Below are 18503 nucleotides of genomic sequence, written 5' to 3' on the forward strand. Positions count from 1 at the left end.
TTGTGAAGGGGGATAAATCTTCCAGAGGTCAAGTGGTTGAAGACAACAAAAAATAAAGAAACCTTCCCAGTAAGATTAAAGTGCCGTGCCTATTTAGATCTCAGACTGTACCGACATTACATCACTAGTTCAGTAAATTGAAGAATTAACTTATTTTGGCGATATCATTCTCCAAATATTTTTAGAATGATCTCAGAACTAAGTAAATTCAGCTGCAGCCTCATAGAGGGTATAAGTAACATATTAAAGGAATGTCCCTCCAGAGCAAAACAAAACAGGTAAATATATAACTCCTGTTTAATCAATAATGAATCTACAAGCTTTGCAGGAGAACAAGAACAAGTAGGGACAGCGTGAACATGTGAGTTTTCCTTTGTTTTTGCTGAGTTATAGAGTGGCATACCAACGTTACAAGAGAACACGACCAAATTAGAACATTCCTTATCGACACGCACTTTCCGACATTTCTTATGACTTGACACATTTTCTGAAATCCTTCATTATTATATTGTAATCCGATACATCCAGGATGCCCGATTTTTTCATAAGGGTCCTTTCACACGGCCGCTCCGTGTGTCCGCAAATCATCCCATCCGTTTGCGGATGATTTGCCGACATAATGTAAGTGAATGGCATTGCGGATGTCAGCGGAATACCATCCGCTGACATCCGATTTTCCTCCTTTCAGTTCTGTTCCGTTTTTACGAATGGAACAGAACCCTATTTTTTCTTCTGTGTAAAAAACGGAAAGGAAGGAAAATCGGATGTCAGCGGTGTCATCCGCTGACATCCGCAATGCCATATACTTACATTATGTCCGCATATCATCCACAAACGGATGGGATGATATGCAGGCACACGGAGCGGATGTGTAAGGTGTTCTGTTCAGGTGTCAGAACTAAGGGTTGGTTAAATGGTCAGTACAATAATTTAGGGATTCAGAGGTAAAAAGTAAAACATAGCAATTTATTGTGAATAGTATTTAAGTAATTACAATACCGTGCAAATACCGTGCAGATATTGGCTTAGCCTTTTTATATGTGACCAGTATAAACACAAAAAAACATAGAAAAAACAAGACATACAACGTTGTATGTCTTGTTTTTTCTATGTTTTTTTGTGTTTATACTGGTCACATATAAAAAGGCTAAGCCAATATCTGCACGGTATTGTAATTACTTAAATACTATTCACAATAAATTGCTATGTTTTACTTTTTACCTCTGAATCCCTAAATTATTGTACTGACCATTTAACCAACCCTTAGTTCTGACACCTGAACAGAACACCTTACACGTATGCCTGCCCTGGTTAGGTCAGACAAGTATTATTAAAATACAGGGACCTACAATAGCAATCTATAACCACATGCTCCTTACCCTCACCTTATATGCAACACGGAGCGGATGACAGAAATGTCATCCGCTCCGTGGAAAAAAAAAAAAAAAAAAGTCCTTTCACACGGAGCGGCTGTGTGAAAGGACCCTAAAAGTAGCAATACCAAACTGATGACATTTGTTACCCCAACACTTCATATTCCTGATATGCGCCTGCTGTGCTATGTACTTGTATGAGAAAGTATCCTGTTCTCTTTGTATTGCTTCCTTTGTGTAAAATCCCTGGTGTTCCTGCCAGTCCCTCTCTTTTCCTAATAAAACCTGACCACACTAAGCAGGAGAGTAAACTGTGGTCAGTCTTCTAGCTGCAACGATCAGACTTGTCCTGACACCCCCCTGTTGCACAATCATTCACTCAGAAGCTCAGTGTGCTGCTGCTTCTCCTCCCCCAGCTCTTTTGCAGCTGAGAACAAAGGGAATGTGATTACTTATAATAAAGGGAAAAATGTATTTAGAATGTTTATATATATATATATATATATATACATATACACATATACACAAAAATGTTTTGCATTTCATTTCTATTTTAAACTGAATTAGTTGTTTCACAAGGTAATGGTTTACAATCACAAGTAAAACTTTAGGCAAAACTTTTTTTTTCACTGTGGATAGAGCAAGGAAGGGTTATAACAGCTGAAAGATTTTTTTTTCATCATCTGTGTCCCATTGGGGAGATTTCCCTTCACTTCTTGTCCCACAGCCAAACAGGGAGTGAGAAGAAATCCCTACAAATTAAGGGAATTTCTTGGGGCCCCCAGGTCACCAGAACTAGTATCCCCATTGGAAGATGTCCCCTCTTTTAATTTCACTTTCAATGATAATGTTAAACAGGATAGCTATAGAGGGTGAATCTCTTTAATGGGGACACAGACAGCAATAAATATTGGCAGGTGTTCTAATTCCAGTCCATCTAAAACCGAAAAAAAAAAAAAAAAAGTTTTGCCTTTAGTTATGCTCTAAATGCAGATGCCTAAAAATCAACGAGTAGCTTTACTGATCAATATGAAAGCACTGGAGGTGAGTGAGGTAGGCCGGGCACAACACCCATTATTAAAAGGGACACGGTTATGAGAGGATCATGGACCCTGCAACTGATGAACTCATTTGGATATCATGATTCAAGCCACATTCATATGTACACCTCCTCATCACCAAACGTGCAACCCAGGACTCTAAATTTAACACAAGCAGCCCTTTTTGCCAGAGTTTAAAGAAACCACCACCGTATATGAACCACTGGGACTATTACTAAATATTTGGTGCACTATTGGTGAACAAAAACTTTTGGTCTGGATACCAAGTTCTTCCACTGCTGGGAACTACCATGTTTCCTCTTGTACAGCATATGTTGGCAGGTGCAGTTAGTATGCCTGACACTAGATAGCTCTGTTTCTTGTTCCTTCTGGGGATTGTAAGCAGGTGTTCGCTCCCCTTTTAGATAAATTACTCTTATTGCCATGTAGTGGGTGGAGTTAGTACCCCTTTAAAATACCAGCTGTGGGTGGGGCCCAGGGTTGACAGGGTATGGGAACAGGACACCCCAGAGCTACTAAAATATAGTCCTACACAGAGTTAATCCAAAAGGGCCCTTGCAGGGCTGAATTCCCAGGTAAGGTGCTACAAAGCGTGTGAGGAAAAGTTGTAGTTGCCCTGTCTCCCCAGACCCATTCTGTAGGCCCTGTAGAAAGGCCTTGGAGACCTGGACAGAGTCCTTATATGTGAGTAATGGTGGGAGCCCTGAATGAGATTGCCATCTGGAAGTGTGCCTGACTGAACAAAGCTATAGAAGGGACATTGGGAAGAGAATGGTAGACTAATGGAAGCACCTTGTCCCTCTGACCCTCAGCTGTGGGTCCTGTGACTCCGTGATGGTCGCCTAGGGCTGTGGTCCTAGTATACATGGGGAAGTGGTCCCAGCTCTGTGGTGTTCCCAAGAAGAAGATTGAAGGAGAGGGAAGATGGCTTAGCTAAAACACGTGTATTTGTGGTCTGCAATGAAATGGCTGCTACAGAATGTTTAACCTTGTACATGGAATTCCATGCAGAAGAATCTGATAGTAAGTCAAATGTGAAATGTCACAGGAAGCATTGTAAATATCTGAAGATGCTGGATCAGCTTTGGTCTTTCTGCATCAGACTGGACCGCTCTTGGATCTATGACACTGTTTAAGGTAGTGTCCATTCCATCATATTCCCCATTCTAGTCCGTATTTTACACTATTACAATTATTTAACCCATACTCTCATTTTTAGACTAACATTCCAAATGCTCCTGATGAGTGGAGGTCTATGAAACGCGTCGAGCTGACAATCACTCAGACAATTTTATCCAAACCTCTTATAATGAACCGACAATCACACAGACAATTTTATGCAAGCCCCTTTTAATTCAGAGATTATGTATTTCCAGAGAATAATAGTCTCATATTAAAGTTGGTTTTTGTTTCATAATGAATGACTTTGGTTATGCTATCAATGCATGTATTCTTTATATGACATGTGTATGTATTTTTTACCATTATCTAGATATATTATGCCAGAAAGGATAAATCAGATATTTGATTATATGTCAGCTCTCTATAGGTCCCCATTTTCTGGTTTATATCAAGTTTTTTATATTATAAAGTTGTGTACCTATAGAGAATTTGTTGTCACAATAAATCTGTTATTTATTAATAATGATTTTGGATATGGTATTCTTGCATTTATTCTTATTGTATGGATGACCTATGATTTATATTTATGTATGCCATATTATCAAGCATGAATCATATATACAATGTCAGTCCTTTATAGGTCCCCATTTTGGAGTCTTAATAGGACATGTTTATTACACAATGTATCATACATACATGTCTAGCCGTACTCATTTAAAGTCCCATACTCCTCTCCCCCTTTTTACCATGTGAAGATGCTGAAAATGTATTCATGTGTGGACATTCGTCTATTTTGAATATTAGGGCTTTAGGCCAAAAATGTGTGTGCGGACATCTGGCCATGAGATATGTGGCCAATATGGTGGCTACAAAAAGCAAGAGCATATGCAGTTACCTGCACTCTAGGACCTCGGTCCTTACTGGCAAATCTCTGCCATATCTATGTGCCATAGGGATGCCCTTCCTGTCATTGCTATTGATGTTAACTGTATTACATGATCTAAGTTTCTATAGCCATTTCTGTTATACCTATGGGCCTTATGGATGTCTACCTTGTTAACGATATTGTTATCACCACTTTGTAACCGTTGTTTTACATAATGCGACTGTACACTCGCTTGTTTTTGTTGTTTGTTATTTCTTAAAAACTGAATAAAAATGTTCTTTGAAAAAAAAAAAAAAAAAAGCAAGAGCATGGGTGATCTATCCATGAAGAAGTGGGTCAAGACTGGTAAAACGTCTCCTCAATCACAACAACCCCCCTTTTCACACAGAGGAGATGAAATCAAACTGTCAATCAAAGTCTGCCTATCGGAGATACCTCTGCCCTTCCCATGACAGTCATCTGCCACTGCCGTCTGCATATGTCAGCAACCAGGAGGAATGGATACAGAAGGACAAGAGAACTTAGCTGTGGACTTTTCCCAAAAAACTAAGACCAGCAAATCAATAGCAACACTGTTTGGTCCACTTGAGCTGCACATTTTAGGGAAAGCAATTTGAAGCAACTGAAAAGGTGCTACTATGTTTACAAGCTGGACATTAAAATGGTTTACTTTAAAAAGACTACATCCAGCAAAGGGTTTTGGATACAGTGCAGAGACTAATGCCTCGTACACACGCAACGATTATCGGCCGACCGATCGTTAGACTTTTGTCCAGAGTGGTGTTTTGTTGGTTGGAATGTGCCTAGACTGCACACAAATTTTCTCGGCCAACAAAAATCTACTTCAGAAGTGATGTCATGTGCTGGTTTACTTTTCGTGTGTTTTTTCTTCTTTGAGCATGCCCAGTCTTGCTCATCAGATTTTTGTCTGCCGAAATCTGTACTGACTGACGGAAAATCGGCCGTTGTGTTGACGGCCAACAAAAATTTTATAGCCTGCACACCAGATTTTTTTCGGCCGAAAAGTCAGAGTCGGTTGTCGGAAGCATCATACTAACAAGCCGAAAATCGGCCGATCGGACGTTGGCCGAAAATTCCCGGCCAATAATCGATGCGTGTGTACGGGGCTTTGGAATCCCTTATGGGTTTCAGTGCTATCTGTGGCCTCCACTGGAAAGATTTTCCCTTACTTACAGTTCCAGTGACAACTGTTTCACTAGAAAGAAAATGGAAAAAAAAATTACAAGGACATGGACAGCAATGAAAAGCTAAACAGAGTTCAAGCTTTATCATTATGTAATGATGCTTTTCATTAGTCCTGGGTTTAACAGAAAGTCACCTTAATGTTGCAAAGCACCAAGCTTACCATTATTAATGATGAGAGTCGAAGAAACTGTACTTGTTATACCAGGACACAAAAATGATTCTATTTCCTTGAAGTGGAACTTTACCCATAACAGCTTGATAAAAAATAATGTTCTTTAGCAAGGAGCATACATTCCACATTAATAATTATGCAACCAAAATATGTGTGTAAGGTAAATTGCCTCCAGCATTGCTCCTGTTTCTTCTTGCTGGAGGCTGCCATTTTGCTGAAGCCCAGAGCCCAACCATGACAATTACTCCAGCTAAAAGTGACCTCTTGAAGTGGCCACTGTAATTCTTTTGGTTGTATACACCCTTACAACAAGTTCAACTTGGATAGGAACATGAAAAATAAAAATGTTTAAAAAAATTATTTACAAAAACAAACAGTCAGGTTTTCTTTTTTATTTTATTTTCAGGCAATAGAGTTCCACATGGAAAAGACACAGCTTGGATTACCAAGCATCAGGAGATATAAATTTGAGAAGGTAGTTCAAATCTCAATGCCTCCAAAGACAGATTAAGGAAATGACCTTAAAGCGGAGTTCCGGCCTCAAAAAAATTTTTCAATAAAAATACCCCCGGGACAGTCAGGGCTAGTGCATTTCAGCAATGATAGCCTCTGAACTGTCCCCGGGTTCACTTACCTTTTAGAAGAAATACTTACCTTGAAAATGTCTTATCCATCGCTGCCATCTCAGGTGTGGGCAGCTGAAGCCAGAGCGTCCTCCTCGGTGTCCTCTTAGGTGACATCGGAGTCCCAGAATCCCCTGCAGCGGCCCTGCTCATCACTTCCGGTGCAGGCGCGTCATCCCTGCACAGCTTCTGGGCATGTCCAGAAGCTGTTTAGCAGGGAATGACACGCCTGCACTGGAGAAGACAAGCAGGGCCAGTGCAGGCGCATTTACTCCTGGGAGTGATGACATTCGGCTCCCAGGAGTCAATGCAAGCAGGAAGTCACGGCGCAGGCCAAGGCCGCAGAGGGAGGAAGTGGAAGGAAGGTAAGTATTTTTTAAGTAAAGCAAAAAAAAAATTGTGATTATCCAATTCTTTTTCAGGTTACTTCGAGCAAGCGGATGTCAAATTTTCATTTTGAGGCTGGAACTCCACTTTAAACAACCTTTAACCACCGACACATGCGATAAATTACCACATGAGAACATTCGGTAGTTACCGAACAATCGAAAAAATACGGCATTCGTTATTTAACGCTAAATTCTTTGTGAACTGAACTTTCACAACTGATTTACCACATGCGTTATTTTATCGCATTTTATTTGCCGTTATTTAAATCTTAGTGTATTGACCCCATAGACACTTCTATATGTTTTACTTATAGCTATACCTGCAAAAGGGGACAACCTGAAGTCATCTAGTAGGACTTCATTTTCTGACTATAGTTCCACTTTAATGTCACATTATAACAATTGCTTTTCAGCTATGATAAGACATTCTCTAAATGTATTATCTAAAGGTCATATTAACATTTATATAGATCAATCTAACCAGGGTAATCAGGTCTAGGCAGGAAATGTTCTGAGCACAGCTTGTCCTGCATGTATTTTTTGCTATGTGATAAATATTATTTCAGAAGAAGCATTTTTTGTGCCCTGAACACTACATCTACAGAGATCTGATGACCCCCACCTTCCTGTAGCATGCTTCTCTCTGCAGCACCAGACTAGAAGCTTGCAACCTTGGATATGGCTAACGTTTAGAAATACGCAACCACCTCGCTTGTCAAAAATGTTCACACTCAACTGATCTAATTTTACCCCCTGCAGTGCCCCTTCCAGGGCGAGGAGAGAATAGAGCGCGCAATACGTTACAATCACAGCCTCACAACTGCAGAAGTCTCTCTCCTGTGCGCTGCCAGTACTTGAAAGAATGTGTACCGAGCAATAGGAGTTTGCATTCAGTGAAGGCCTACTACAGCTATGATTACTTCTTCCTAAGTGATCACAGGCAGGATAGGCTTCAGGGAAAGAATATCCTGCCCCATCCTAAAACTGATCTTTTACTTGCTCTATTAACTCATTCCAACCAATTATTACTTTTTCTAATACTTTTCCCCCACAGTTGCTGGTTGTCGGAATACAAAAGCCAGCAGCAAGAGATTCCTGCAGCCACACTGTTTAGCGTGGTTGGGAAAATCCATGATTCTGTACGAGAGGAATTCATACGTGTATGGACAGCTTTAGAAAGTACTTAACGGGATTGTAATTTTTTTTTTTTAAATAACAAACATGTTATACTTACATACTTACCTCATCTGTTCAGTTGGTTTTGCACAGAGCAGCCTGGATCCTCCTATTCTCGGATCCCTCTTCTATGCTCCTGGCCCCTCCCTCCTGTTGAGTGCCCCACAGCAAGCAGTTTGCTATGGGGGCACTTGAGCCGAGCTGCAGCTCCATGTGTCCATTCAGACACCGCCCCACCCTCTCTCTCCTGATTTGCTAACAGACTTTGATTGACAGCAGCGGGAGCCAATGGCGCTGCTGCTGTGTCTCAGCCAATCAGGAGGCCGAGAGATTCGTGGACATCGCTGGTTAGAGAGGGGGCTTAGGTAAGTATTAGGGGGTGCTGGGGCGACTGCTGCATACAGAAGGCTTTTTATCCTAATGCACAGAATGCATGAAGATAAAAAAAACCTTCTGCCCTTACAACTCCTTTAAAATATATTAAAAATATTAAAAATATCTAAACCCAAATCACTAAAATGTCATGTCAATTTTATGAGCTTATGCGATTTTAAAAATATTTTTAAATCTGAAGTTTTCATTAAGATAATTCCTGTGTGCTCCAACCATGAAGGTCTTTGTTTATTAATCTCTTGCTGGGTCTCCCAACTGCATTCCTGTCTTTTTGTTACAAGACCTTCTGACAGAGACTATAAGTGGCCATTTCAGTGCCTGGGTGTGGATTTATTAAAACTAGAGATTTCAAACACTGTTGCAGGTGTGCATTGTAGCCAATCAGCTTCTAACTTCAGCTTGCTCAATTAACCACTTGACCTCCAGAAAGTTTTACTCCCTTCATGACCAGGGCATTTTTTGCTATTTAGCACTGCACTAATATAACTGGCAATTGCTCAGTCATGCAAAACTGTACCCAAATGATGCAAAACTGTACCCAAATGATGCAAAACTGTACCCAAATGATACAAAACTGTACCCAAATGATGCAAAACTGTACCCAAATGATACAAAACTGTACCCAAATGAAATAAATATTTTTTTCACACAAATAGAGCTTTCTTTTGGTGGTATTTGATCACCACTGGATTATTTATTCTTTATTATATAAATGAAAAAAAAGACAGGGCATTTTTAAAAACAAATCAATATTTTCTACTTTCTCTTATAAAACATACCCAATAAGAAAAAATAAAAAAAATCTAAAATTTCTTCATACAATTAGGCCAAATTTATTCTGCTGCATGACTTTGGTTTAAAAAAAAAAAAATCCCAATAATTGTTTGTATGTTAATTGTGTGAAAGCATCGAACAACGATGGTATATAAACAGGAGTTTACGCAGCTATTACCTACACTGGTAATGGTGGCGATCAGCGACTTATAGTGGGACTGGGATAGTGTGGCGGGCAATCTGGCACTAACAGGCCCTCGCTTGGAGGTAAATTGACACTGGGACATCAATAGTGACACTAATACAGTGATCAGATATAATACCGTACACTGTATTAACCACTTTACGTCCAGCCGCCGCAGATGTACTGCGGCAGGGTGGCTCTCCCTGACAAAGCCCTGTACATGTACGGCACTCGCCTGGGAGGAGCTAGGGGGCGAGCGCACGCCGCTGTCGGCACGCTCCCACCCCTGCTCGTCAGCTGGGGAGCCAGTGCATGTAACAGGCGGCTCCGATGGCCGCCGGCAATTCGCGATCTCCCCCCCGCTGACAGAGAAGGACGGACGGCTGATGTAAACACAGCCGTCTGTCCTTCTCCCTGAGATGATCACAGAGACCATGCGATCCTGCTATATAGGATTGCATGTCTCTATGGTCATCTCACAAGCCCAACCCCCCCCACAATTAGAATCACTCCCCTAGGCTTACATTTAACCCCTTGATCACCCATAGTATTCACCCCTTCCCTGCCAATGGCATTATTACAGTAACAGTGCATATTTTTAGCACTGATTACTGTAGTAATGTCACTGGTACTCCCAAAAGTATCAAAAATGTCAGTTAGGGGTCTGATCTGTCCGCCGCAATGTTGCAGTCCCGCAAAAAAACGCAGATCGCCGCCATTACTAGTAAAAAACAATAAAAATGACATAAATCTTTCCCGTAGTTAGTAAATACAATAACTTGCGCAAACCAATCAAAATACGCTTATTGCGATTTTTTTACCAAAAATATGTAGCAGAAAACAAATTGCAAGTAGATACTATTGGAGCAAACATGCTGGTCATTTATGCTCAAAAGAACTTTCAGAATCGCCGTTCAAAATGACAAATTATAAAGTCCTCAAGGACTAAACAAGTAGACCAGATCGGGCATCAGAAAAAATAGTTTGTTGCTATAGGCTTATTGTCCTGATCATCCTGAGAGTGCTGGACAGAGACCCTGACACCTAAACACACTAAACAAAATGAATAATGATTCTAAAAACCTAATGGCAGACAAATCTAAGAAGCTAATCACCATACACACATATGATGTTCAAGTATTTGCATTTCCTAAGGCTCGGAGATTAGAATAAGACATGGAAATTATGCTGTCCTCATAAATATGTATGCTTGTATTTTACTTCTAGGCATTATTTGTTACACTTCCCACATTATATAGTGGAGAGCAGGCTGGAACAGAAACCCCATACAGCCGGCATCCTCTGGAAGGCACAAAATATTTTTGGTTTGTAAAACAAATATGACGACCACATAAAGGACCTCTTTCTGTGGACCAGTCCCAATCCACTTGAAGGCTGTAACAGAATTTAATTAGAGCTCTAAATTATTCAACTATGGCATTGAGAACAAAATAAAATGGCAGCACTGGGGATAACGCTGCCATTGTGGCCAGGAATACAGCCGACGACAACAAACAATGGTTTAGCACAGGGAAATGGCCAACAGAACACATTCTCATGACATTTCTTATTAAATTATACAAGAATTTCCACACATATGGGAATGAACCATAAAAACAAAGAAATATGGAGGTTTACCACATAACATCCAATCGAGTTTCACGTCAGATAACAGAAGGAGACAAACTGCCTTTTTTTTCTTAGCTTAGCTTATCATAAGTCAGCCCAACACTATTACCCACATATAGTTTTTAGACTTGGCCCATACATGACATTGCATCAACTCAATAGTTACACTGAGTATGGATACATTTTTATTGCTTGAAATAAATATTCTAAACCTAGGAGGTACAAACTTTTTATACAACCCTAAACAAAAATGTGCTGGTTAAGGCCCCATGCACAGTGGGTGTTTAGCCCTGGTGCATGGGGCTCCAGTGTGTAGCCAAGGGCAGACAGCAAACTCTATGAGAGTCTGACAGCAGCTGAAGCTGGATTGTGCTGGGAGACGCACTCAGCGCTACGTCCATTTAGGGCACCATGTGCACAGGGGTGATTGCCCAGAAGCAGCCTTTGCGTTATTGGCATTTGTCCCTGAGAGCATACTGTCCTTACTCTTTGAACAGCTAAGTGCCCTGTCCAGCCTTAGCAGCTACCAGACTCTTATAGAGATTGACTGGCTACCGGCAGCGGGGCAGGATGGCGCACCTGTGCCGCCTGCCTGCAGCTAAATGCCTGAGCCCCGTGCACCCTGGGGCTAAACGCCCAAAGTGCATGTGGCCTTAAAATAGAATATATGAAGCGCATCCAGTAATCTGTTTAGACAATTATTTATACCCTCCATATTTTATAAAGATCCACCATTTAGAAAGTGGCAGATTTGTTTTTTTTTTAGACCAGGAGTTCTCAACCAGGGTTTCACCAGAGGTTACTAGGTGTTCCTTAACCAGTGGGCAATGACAGATCGATTTCCTATCTACAATGACTACCAATGTAAGGCAGCAACCTCCCAGTGACAAGCCTTGTAAGGGGTCACCACCACTTCTCTGATTGCCAGTGTAAAGGGGCTTTTCGCCACTTACCACCAATGTACAGGGGCATTGGACAAGAAGTGAAGGGAAATCTTCCCAAGATGGCAAAATAAAACAAAAAAATGACAGGGGTTATAACCCTCCCAAAGGGCTTATTTACAGTAGTGTTGCCCTCTGAAGAGTGATATGCAGGTGCATCACTTTTAAGAGGGTGTTTCACAGGCGATGAGGAGGCAATATGCTACCTTCTCACTGCCCATTTTAACCCCTAAAAGCTGCCCACAATACCAGGCCACAACCATGAGCATTGCTTGTGATAGTGGGGTGATTGCAGTGTGGTCTAATGCACTTTAGGTACTGTCTGCTGAACATGACAGGGGGTACAATTCTTGCTGTTCCATGAAGAAAAGTATCAGGATAAAGCAAGTATACAACTCAGTTCAGCTACCTTTGCAGCTTAAGTAGGGCTGTGGTTGGGGGTGGGAGGTGGCCATAAAAAAAGAAACAGCTCAACCACCCTTTTTATTGCCCCTAACTAAAAGTGTAAACTAATTCTAACTCTATCCAATATACAAAAAAAAAAACAGTTTTGCCTTTAGTTCCACTTTAAAACTGTCTGAACATTTCGTCAGCATTTGGAATGTCTGTTCAGACAAATTCTGACTGCTTTCCAGGGCTTTCTAAATACTTACCAAACATGCAATGCTGCAAGACTACACCTAAAGACAAGACATTTTTTTAAGCTGGGATAGAGTGGTCAGCTTTATATTTGGGTCTTCCTCCGTTAGGGAGATTCACTCACTTGAATTGTCCTGATCTCCAACCTCACCAGGAATGAAAGTGAAGGAAAATCCAACATTTTTATTTGCTACTACGACAGGAATACAGGGGGATCTACCAATTAAAAAAATTATTCCTGTGACAGCTGTCTAAAAGGGGATATCCCTCCCTCACATTGCAAATCAATGTTGAGTCTACGGGACAGAAAATTAAGGGAAATCTCTTCATTGAGACAGAAAAAAAAAGTTTTAACCCTCCCCTACTCTATCCAAAATGAAAAAGAAAAGTTTTGCCTTTGGGTATATATTAGCAAAATACAGTAAAACCTTGGTTTGAGAGTAACTTGATTTGAGAGCGCTTTGCAAGACAAGCAAATTTTTTAAATAAATTTTGACTTGATATACAAGCGATGTCTTGATATACAAGTAGCATCATGTATAAAAAAGAAGAGAGGAGCCTCTAAAGTGTAGCAATATGGTTACATTTAATGAAGGTTCAATATTTAGCAACTCACATGGTTGATGATTAAAACAGGCACATCTAAGTGTGCAGGCATCTGGGGTAAAGTTGTCCACATAGACCAGGGATCCTCAAACTACGGCCTTCCAGCTGTTGCAGAACTACATATCCCATGGGGCATTGTAAAACTCTGACTTTCACAGACATGACTGGGGCATGATGGGCATTGTAGTTCCTAAACAACTAAAGGGCCATAGTTTGAAGACCCCTGACATAGACTATCCTCTGCACAGCCATCTTCATCATCCCTTCCCCGCTGCACTCCACGAGTGATTCAAAGCCTCACTTTCAGATCACTCTACTGCAGGCTATTCTTCCGGTCAGGATTGCAGACTGACAGTGGTGAGAGCCGGTGGTTCAGAAGATGGTCTATGTGGACAGCTTTACCCCAGATGCCTGCATACTTAGGTGTGCCTATTTTAATCATCAACCATGTGAGTTGCTAAATGTTAATCCTTCATTAAATGTAACCATATTGCTACACTTAGAGGCTCTTCTTATCTCTCTTATATTCTGTAGCTCTGCTAGATTTTGCTTCTAATCCTCTTGGGAAGGCTGCATATTGGGGATGGATATTTTATGGTTACACAACCTAACACATTGCTATAATCTTTGTATATAGACTATAAACTGAAGTACTTGTGGAACGAATTATCTGAGTTTCCATTATTTCTTATGGGGAAATTCGCTTTGATATAAGAGTGCTTTGGATTACAAGCATGTTTCCAGAACGAATTATGCTCGCAATCCAAGGTTTTACTGTATTACATTTAGGTAAATGTAGAGTTGTAGGCTCAACCTTTATCCGACTGAGAAAAGGCAGCTTGCAGTCAGAGGGAATACAGGGTACTGTAACGAACGGGTAAACCTCATGCTTGTCTGTTGCTCAGTCTCATCCAATGATTTATAGAAGTTGGCACAATATTTTCACTTGTGCAATTATGTTCAATGCTAACCATACAAGCTATGCCAGATCATCTTGCAGTAAATAAGAAAGTAAAAGACAGTTGTACCTCCTTCGCTAGTCGTTCCATCAACCGGCATCTGTTTCATGTGATTCCAACAGTACACAGAGCTTACAATCTAAAGAAAAAAATAAAAATAGTTACACTTAACATTCATTTCAATATATATATATATATATATATATATATATATATATATATATATATATATTTATTTATTTAATAAAAGTGAACTTTATCCACAACACTTGATAAAAAATAATGTTCTTAAGCAAGGAACATACATTCCACATCAATATTTATGCTACCAAAATTTGTGTGTGCTGCAAATTGCCTCCAGCATTGTTTCTGTTTCTTCTTGTTGGAAGCTGCCATTTTGCTGAAGCCCAGAGCCCCTGAACATAGGTAAATCATAAAGTGGAACTAAACCCATAGATTTAAAAAAAAACAGTTAAATTCCTAGTATGCTGGGAATGCTGTCACATTTGCTTGCGTCCTCAACCAAACTGTCAAAACATCCAATGGCTGGTGTCATAACTGATCACATGTGCAGCACCATGGCAGTTGCAGATCAAACAGAAGCCACTTCCTTTAAATAAAGGATAAGTGGGTTTAATTCCACTTTAAGGCTGTCACCAGATCGGCCTAAAAATGGAGAGCAACTGAGCATGCGCAGAGCAGGGTGAGACAGTGCATTACTGGATTTTAAAAAGAATAGACACTTATTTTTGATGTTTTACGTGGCTATACCTGCAAAAGAGGCCAGGCAGTAGTGATCTAGCAGGACTTCATTTTCTGACTAAAGTTCCACTTTAAATTTAAAAAATTGCAAAAAGGTTTACATTTTTTCCAGTATATTTGATTTCACCATTGGCTTTGTTGCCTTCCCTTAGTAAGTACTGACTACTTTGTAGTTTGCAGTGACCAATGGCACACAATCACCTAAAAGTTAAATGTGGTAAAGATTTTTTTTACCATTAATATATTACATATATATATATATATATATATATATATATATATATATATATATATATATATATATATATATATATACACACACACACAGTATATATATTTTTTTTTTCTTTTTTCTTTTACTGCACAGGTGTTCATTAATATAATACTGTAAGTTCATCTGATACAGAATATAAAAATGTGTCACTTCAAGAATTTAGACCAAAGTAATATCTTATGCTATTCAAAACTATGTATAACCCTGACCGGGTAGCTGTAGAACAATAAACAACTAATCAAAAAATAACCTCTTCATTTAGGTTTCATTTATGCTCCATTTCTAAGTAATGTATTAAAGTGGAACTCTAACCAGAACTCCTGATTTTGTGTGGGCTTGAATGGGGAGGGTTGGAACATCACTCAAGTTTCTTTTGATGTCTGTAGCTGTTAAAGGTGGATTTTCCCTGGCTTGCGCTTGTACAAATCATTGGGGTAGAAGTGAGGGTAAATTTCCCAAATAGGAAGAGACATCAATAAAGCCTGAGAGAATGAAGAAGAAATTAAACTGACGTTTTAACCTTCCTCACTCTACCAAAAATCTAGGACAAATGTTTTGTCTAGGGTTCCCAAGCAAATGAAGAATATGCATTAGTAAATCAATAAATGCATAATCTGCCGACAACTGATCAAAGGTAGAAGTCAGCCGACTCTTTTAAAGGAGATCAGTTACAAGAAATATACTGTAAGTAGCCTACTGCCTCCTGAAAATGCAAAATGCCCATGTACTATATAAATTGCATGGTGGCAAGTGTCAGATTTCATAATCTTTGTGATCATTCCAGGTAATGACTGAAAGCATAGGCCAATTGATCAGCACGATAGCCAGGGGCCAACATTCTCAAAAAGAGAGGTAAGAAATGACAGTCTACATGAAGCCTGGCAGAATTTCAAACGTTTGAAAAATGATAAAAATTGTTCATCCAACCTTTCAATGGGGCCTTCATGGACTCAGCTAATTTTGAATGCCTTTTCAATCAGGTACCATGTCAATGTCACGATTTTCGTAGAATGAACGTTCTACTTCTAAATTACCTTTGACAGGTGCATGCATATAAGACTAGTTACCATATTTCTCAAAAGAAAGAACATTCAACAGCTAGAAATTTGTTAGTTTCCATCAGATTTAACAAAAATTTCTATCAGAATTTTGTTAGTTTCCATCAGATTAAAAAAAATTCTATCAGAAATTTGTTAGTTTCCATCAGATTCAACAAAAAATTATATTCTTGTCCTTCTATTTTTTCCTTCACCCTAGTTAAAACTGATTGTCGAACCATCCCCTTTAACTCTTAACTGAATAAATGTTCTGAAAACTACAATTACAACTACAATTTTCTAAGAAAGTTCCACAGGTGTAAGGCCAGCTTATATCTCTAATTTTAGGTGCACCCTAATTATGTGGTGCCTGCAAGGCTAGAAGCCCATTTTGTTTCTGTCTTCTGCCACATCGTACCATTCACTACATCACCTATTCCAACTGTTGACATCATTTCCCATACTTACCCATGGGCATAGAGGAGCAGATTGACCTACATGCACAATGTGGTCATCTTTAGGCTCTGTTCACATGTAGGCGTTTTGGGGCGTTTTTGGGGAGTTTTTCTGCTCTAGGATCAGCTCTCAAAACGCCCAACAAGACAAATCCTATTCATTTCAATGGCCCCTGTTCACATCTGAGCGTTTTGACGCTGTGAGCAAAACGCCCAATGCTCAAAAAAGTACATGAGCTTCTTTTTGGGCAGATTACAGGCGTTTTCCATTGGTCTCTATTCAATCTAAAAACACCTGCACAAAAAACGCCTGTAAATCGCGGTAGAAATCGCGGTAAAAACGCGCGAAAACGCTACGCTCAGGTGTGAATTTAGCCTTAAGCAAAAGGCCTGGTTTGCAGGCACATAAAAATATCAGCTGATCAATATCAATCCCCAGGTTACAGCAAAAACTGTGCAATCAGCATGCCTGCTGCTCCTGTTCCTGGAGGTAATTTAGCCTTGCACCTACTGGAAACATGAACTGAGTGCTAGAGGATTAATGTATTTTTATAACATAACATATGAAGGTTCCAGTGTTCGAAATCCCGTAATTTTCCTCTGCAATGGCATCCCTTCCCATCCCTAGAGCTGATGCTTTTGTAAACAGGATGTCAAACCCAAGCACCAGAACAAAACAAAGCAAATGTAACATTGTATATTACGTATTAGGCCATACTGCAGGTATAGACATGCTAGGAGACACTTCCTATGACTCACAGTGGTCTCCTAAATGGAGACAGACAGAGACCGTCTCTGCCATTACTAATTATTGGGGGAGCAGCATGACAAAGTACAGAAAGTAATGAACTGGGACACATGGCTTGACAATCACAATATATATTTAAACATAGGTCATTTGCATGACTTTTGAAGCAGATAGACTGAGACTGGATGTCTATATTCATAATAAGATTAATATTATTAACTATATGTAGCGCAACCCCCGCAGGAGACACTGATTTTAACAGGTTCTTCCCCAAACAGTGCAGAGCCTACCAATCACACAGGCAACAGTCCATTCATTCTGGCTCCATTAAACAGTTTAGGGCTGGGGTCTCCAAATTTTCTAAACAAAAGGGCCAGTTTACGGTCCTTCAGACTTAAGAAGGGCCGGACTGTGCCCATTGGGAGTAAACAAAGCCCCATGTTTGGTATTAGAAAGAGAAATAGTTGGTGTCAGTGGAAGGAGTAGTGGCTTATTGTTGGTGTCAGTGAAAGGAATTATACCCCATCATTGGTGTCAGTGGAAGAAACAATACCCTATTGTTGGCATCAGTAAATGGAATTCTGCCCAATCGTTAATGTCAGTAAGAGGAATAGCGCCCTATTGTTGGTGTCACTGAAAGGAATTATGCCCCCTTGTTGGTGACAGTGAGAGGAACAGTGCCCCATTGTTGGTGTCAGTGGCAGGAATAATGCCTCAAAGACCGCATCTGACCCCCCAAGCCACAGTTTAGAGACCACTGGTCTAGGGGATTTCTTTTTATGCCTTATTGCTTGTAGAAATACTGCAAAAATTCTGACTTGCAACAGAAAAACACTCTTCAATAGGTGAAGCTTCTTTGAACAGTCCTTAAGCCAGAAAGGGGAAGGCCAGAACTAAGGTGTAAGGGCTGTCTCAGGAAGAGCTCCAGTTGGCACCCCAAAAGTAGAACAGCATACAATCACTAGGATCCTGAGCTCAGATCAGTACTCACAATGTCCCAGGGCAGCTACACGCTTCAAGCCCCACCATGCACTCTTCAGCGAGTTCTTCAGAAAGATCCCAAGGTGAAACTGCATAGTTAGCTCATAACGTAA

General features: G+C 40.1%; 1 protein-coding gene across 2 annotated transcripts in view; it reads right to left on the reverse strand.

The window, feature by feature from the left end:
- The window catches only part of ARHGEF28 (Rho guanine nucleotide exchange factor 28), a 354612-nt gene that overhangs the window by 184046 nt on the left and 152063 nt on the right, over positions 1-18503 (reverse strand). For both annotated transcript variants that reach the window (XM_082272798.1, XM_082272799.1), the window contains one exon: positions 14203-14272. In XM_082272798.1, coding sequence (XP_082128924.1) covers positions 14203-14272 — 70 coding nt within the window. The remainder of the gene's footprint in view (positions 1-14202; positions 14273-18503) is intronic.

This window comes from Pelophylax lessonae (genome assembly GCF_965119305.1).
Source record: "Pelophylax lessonae genome assembly, chromosome: 1".
NCBI lineage: Eukaryota > Metazoa > Chordata > Amphibia > Anura > Ranidae > Pelophylax > Pelophylax lessonae.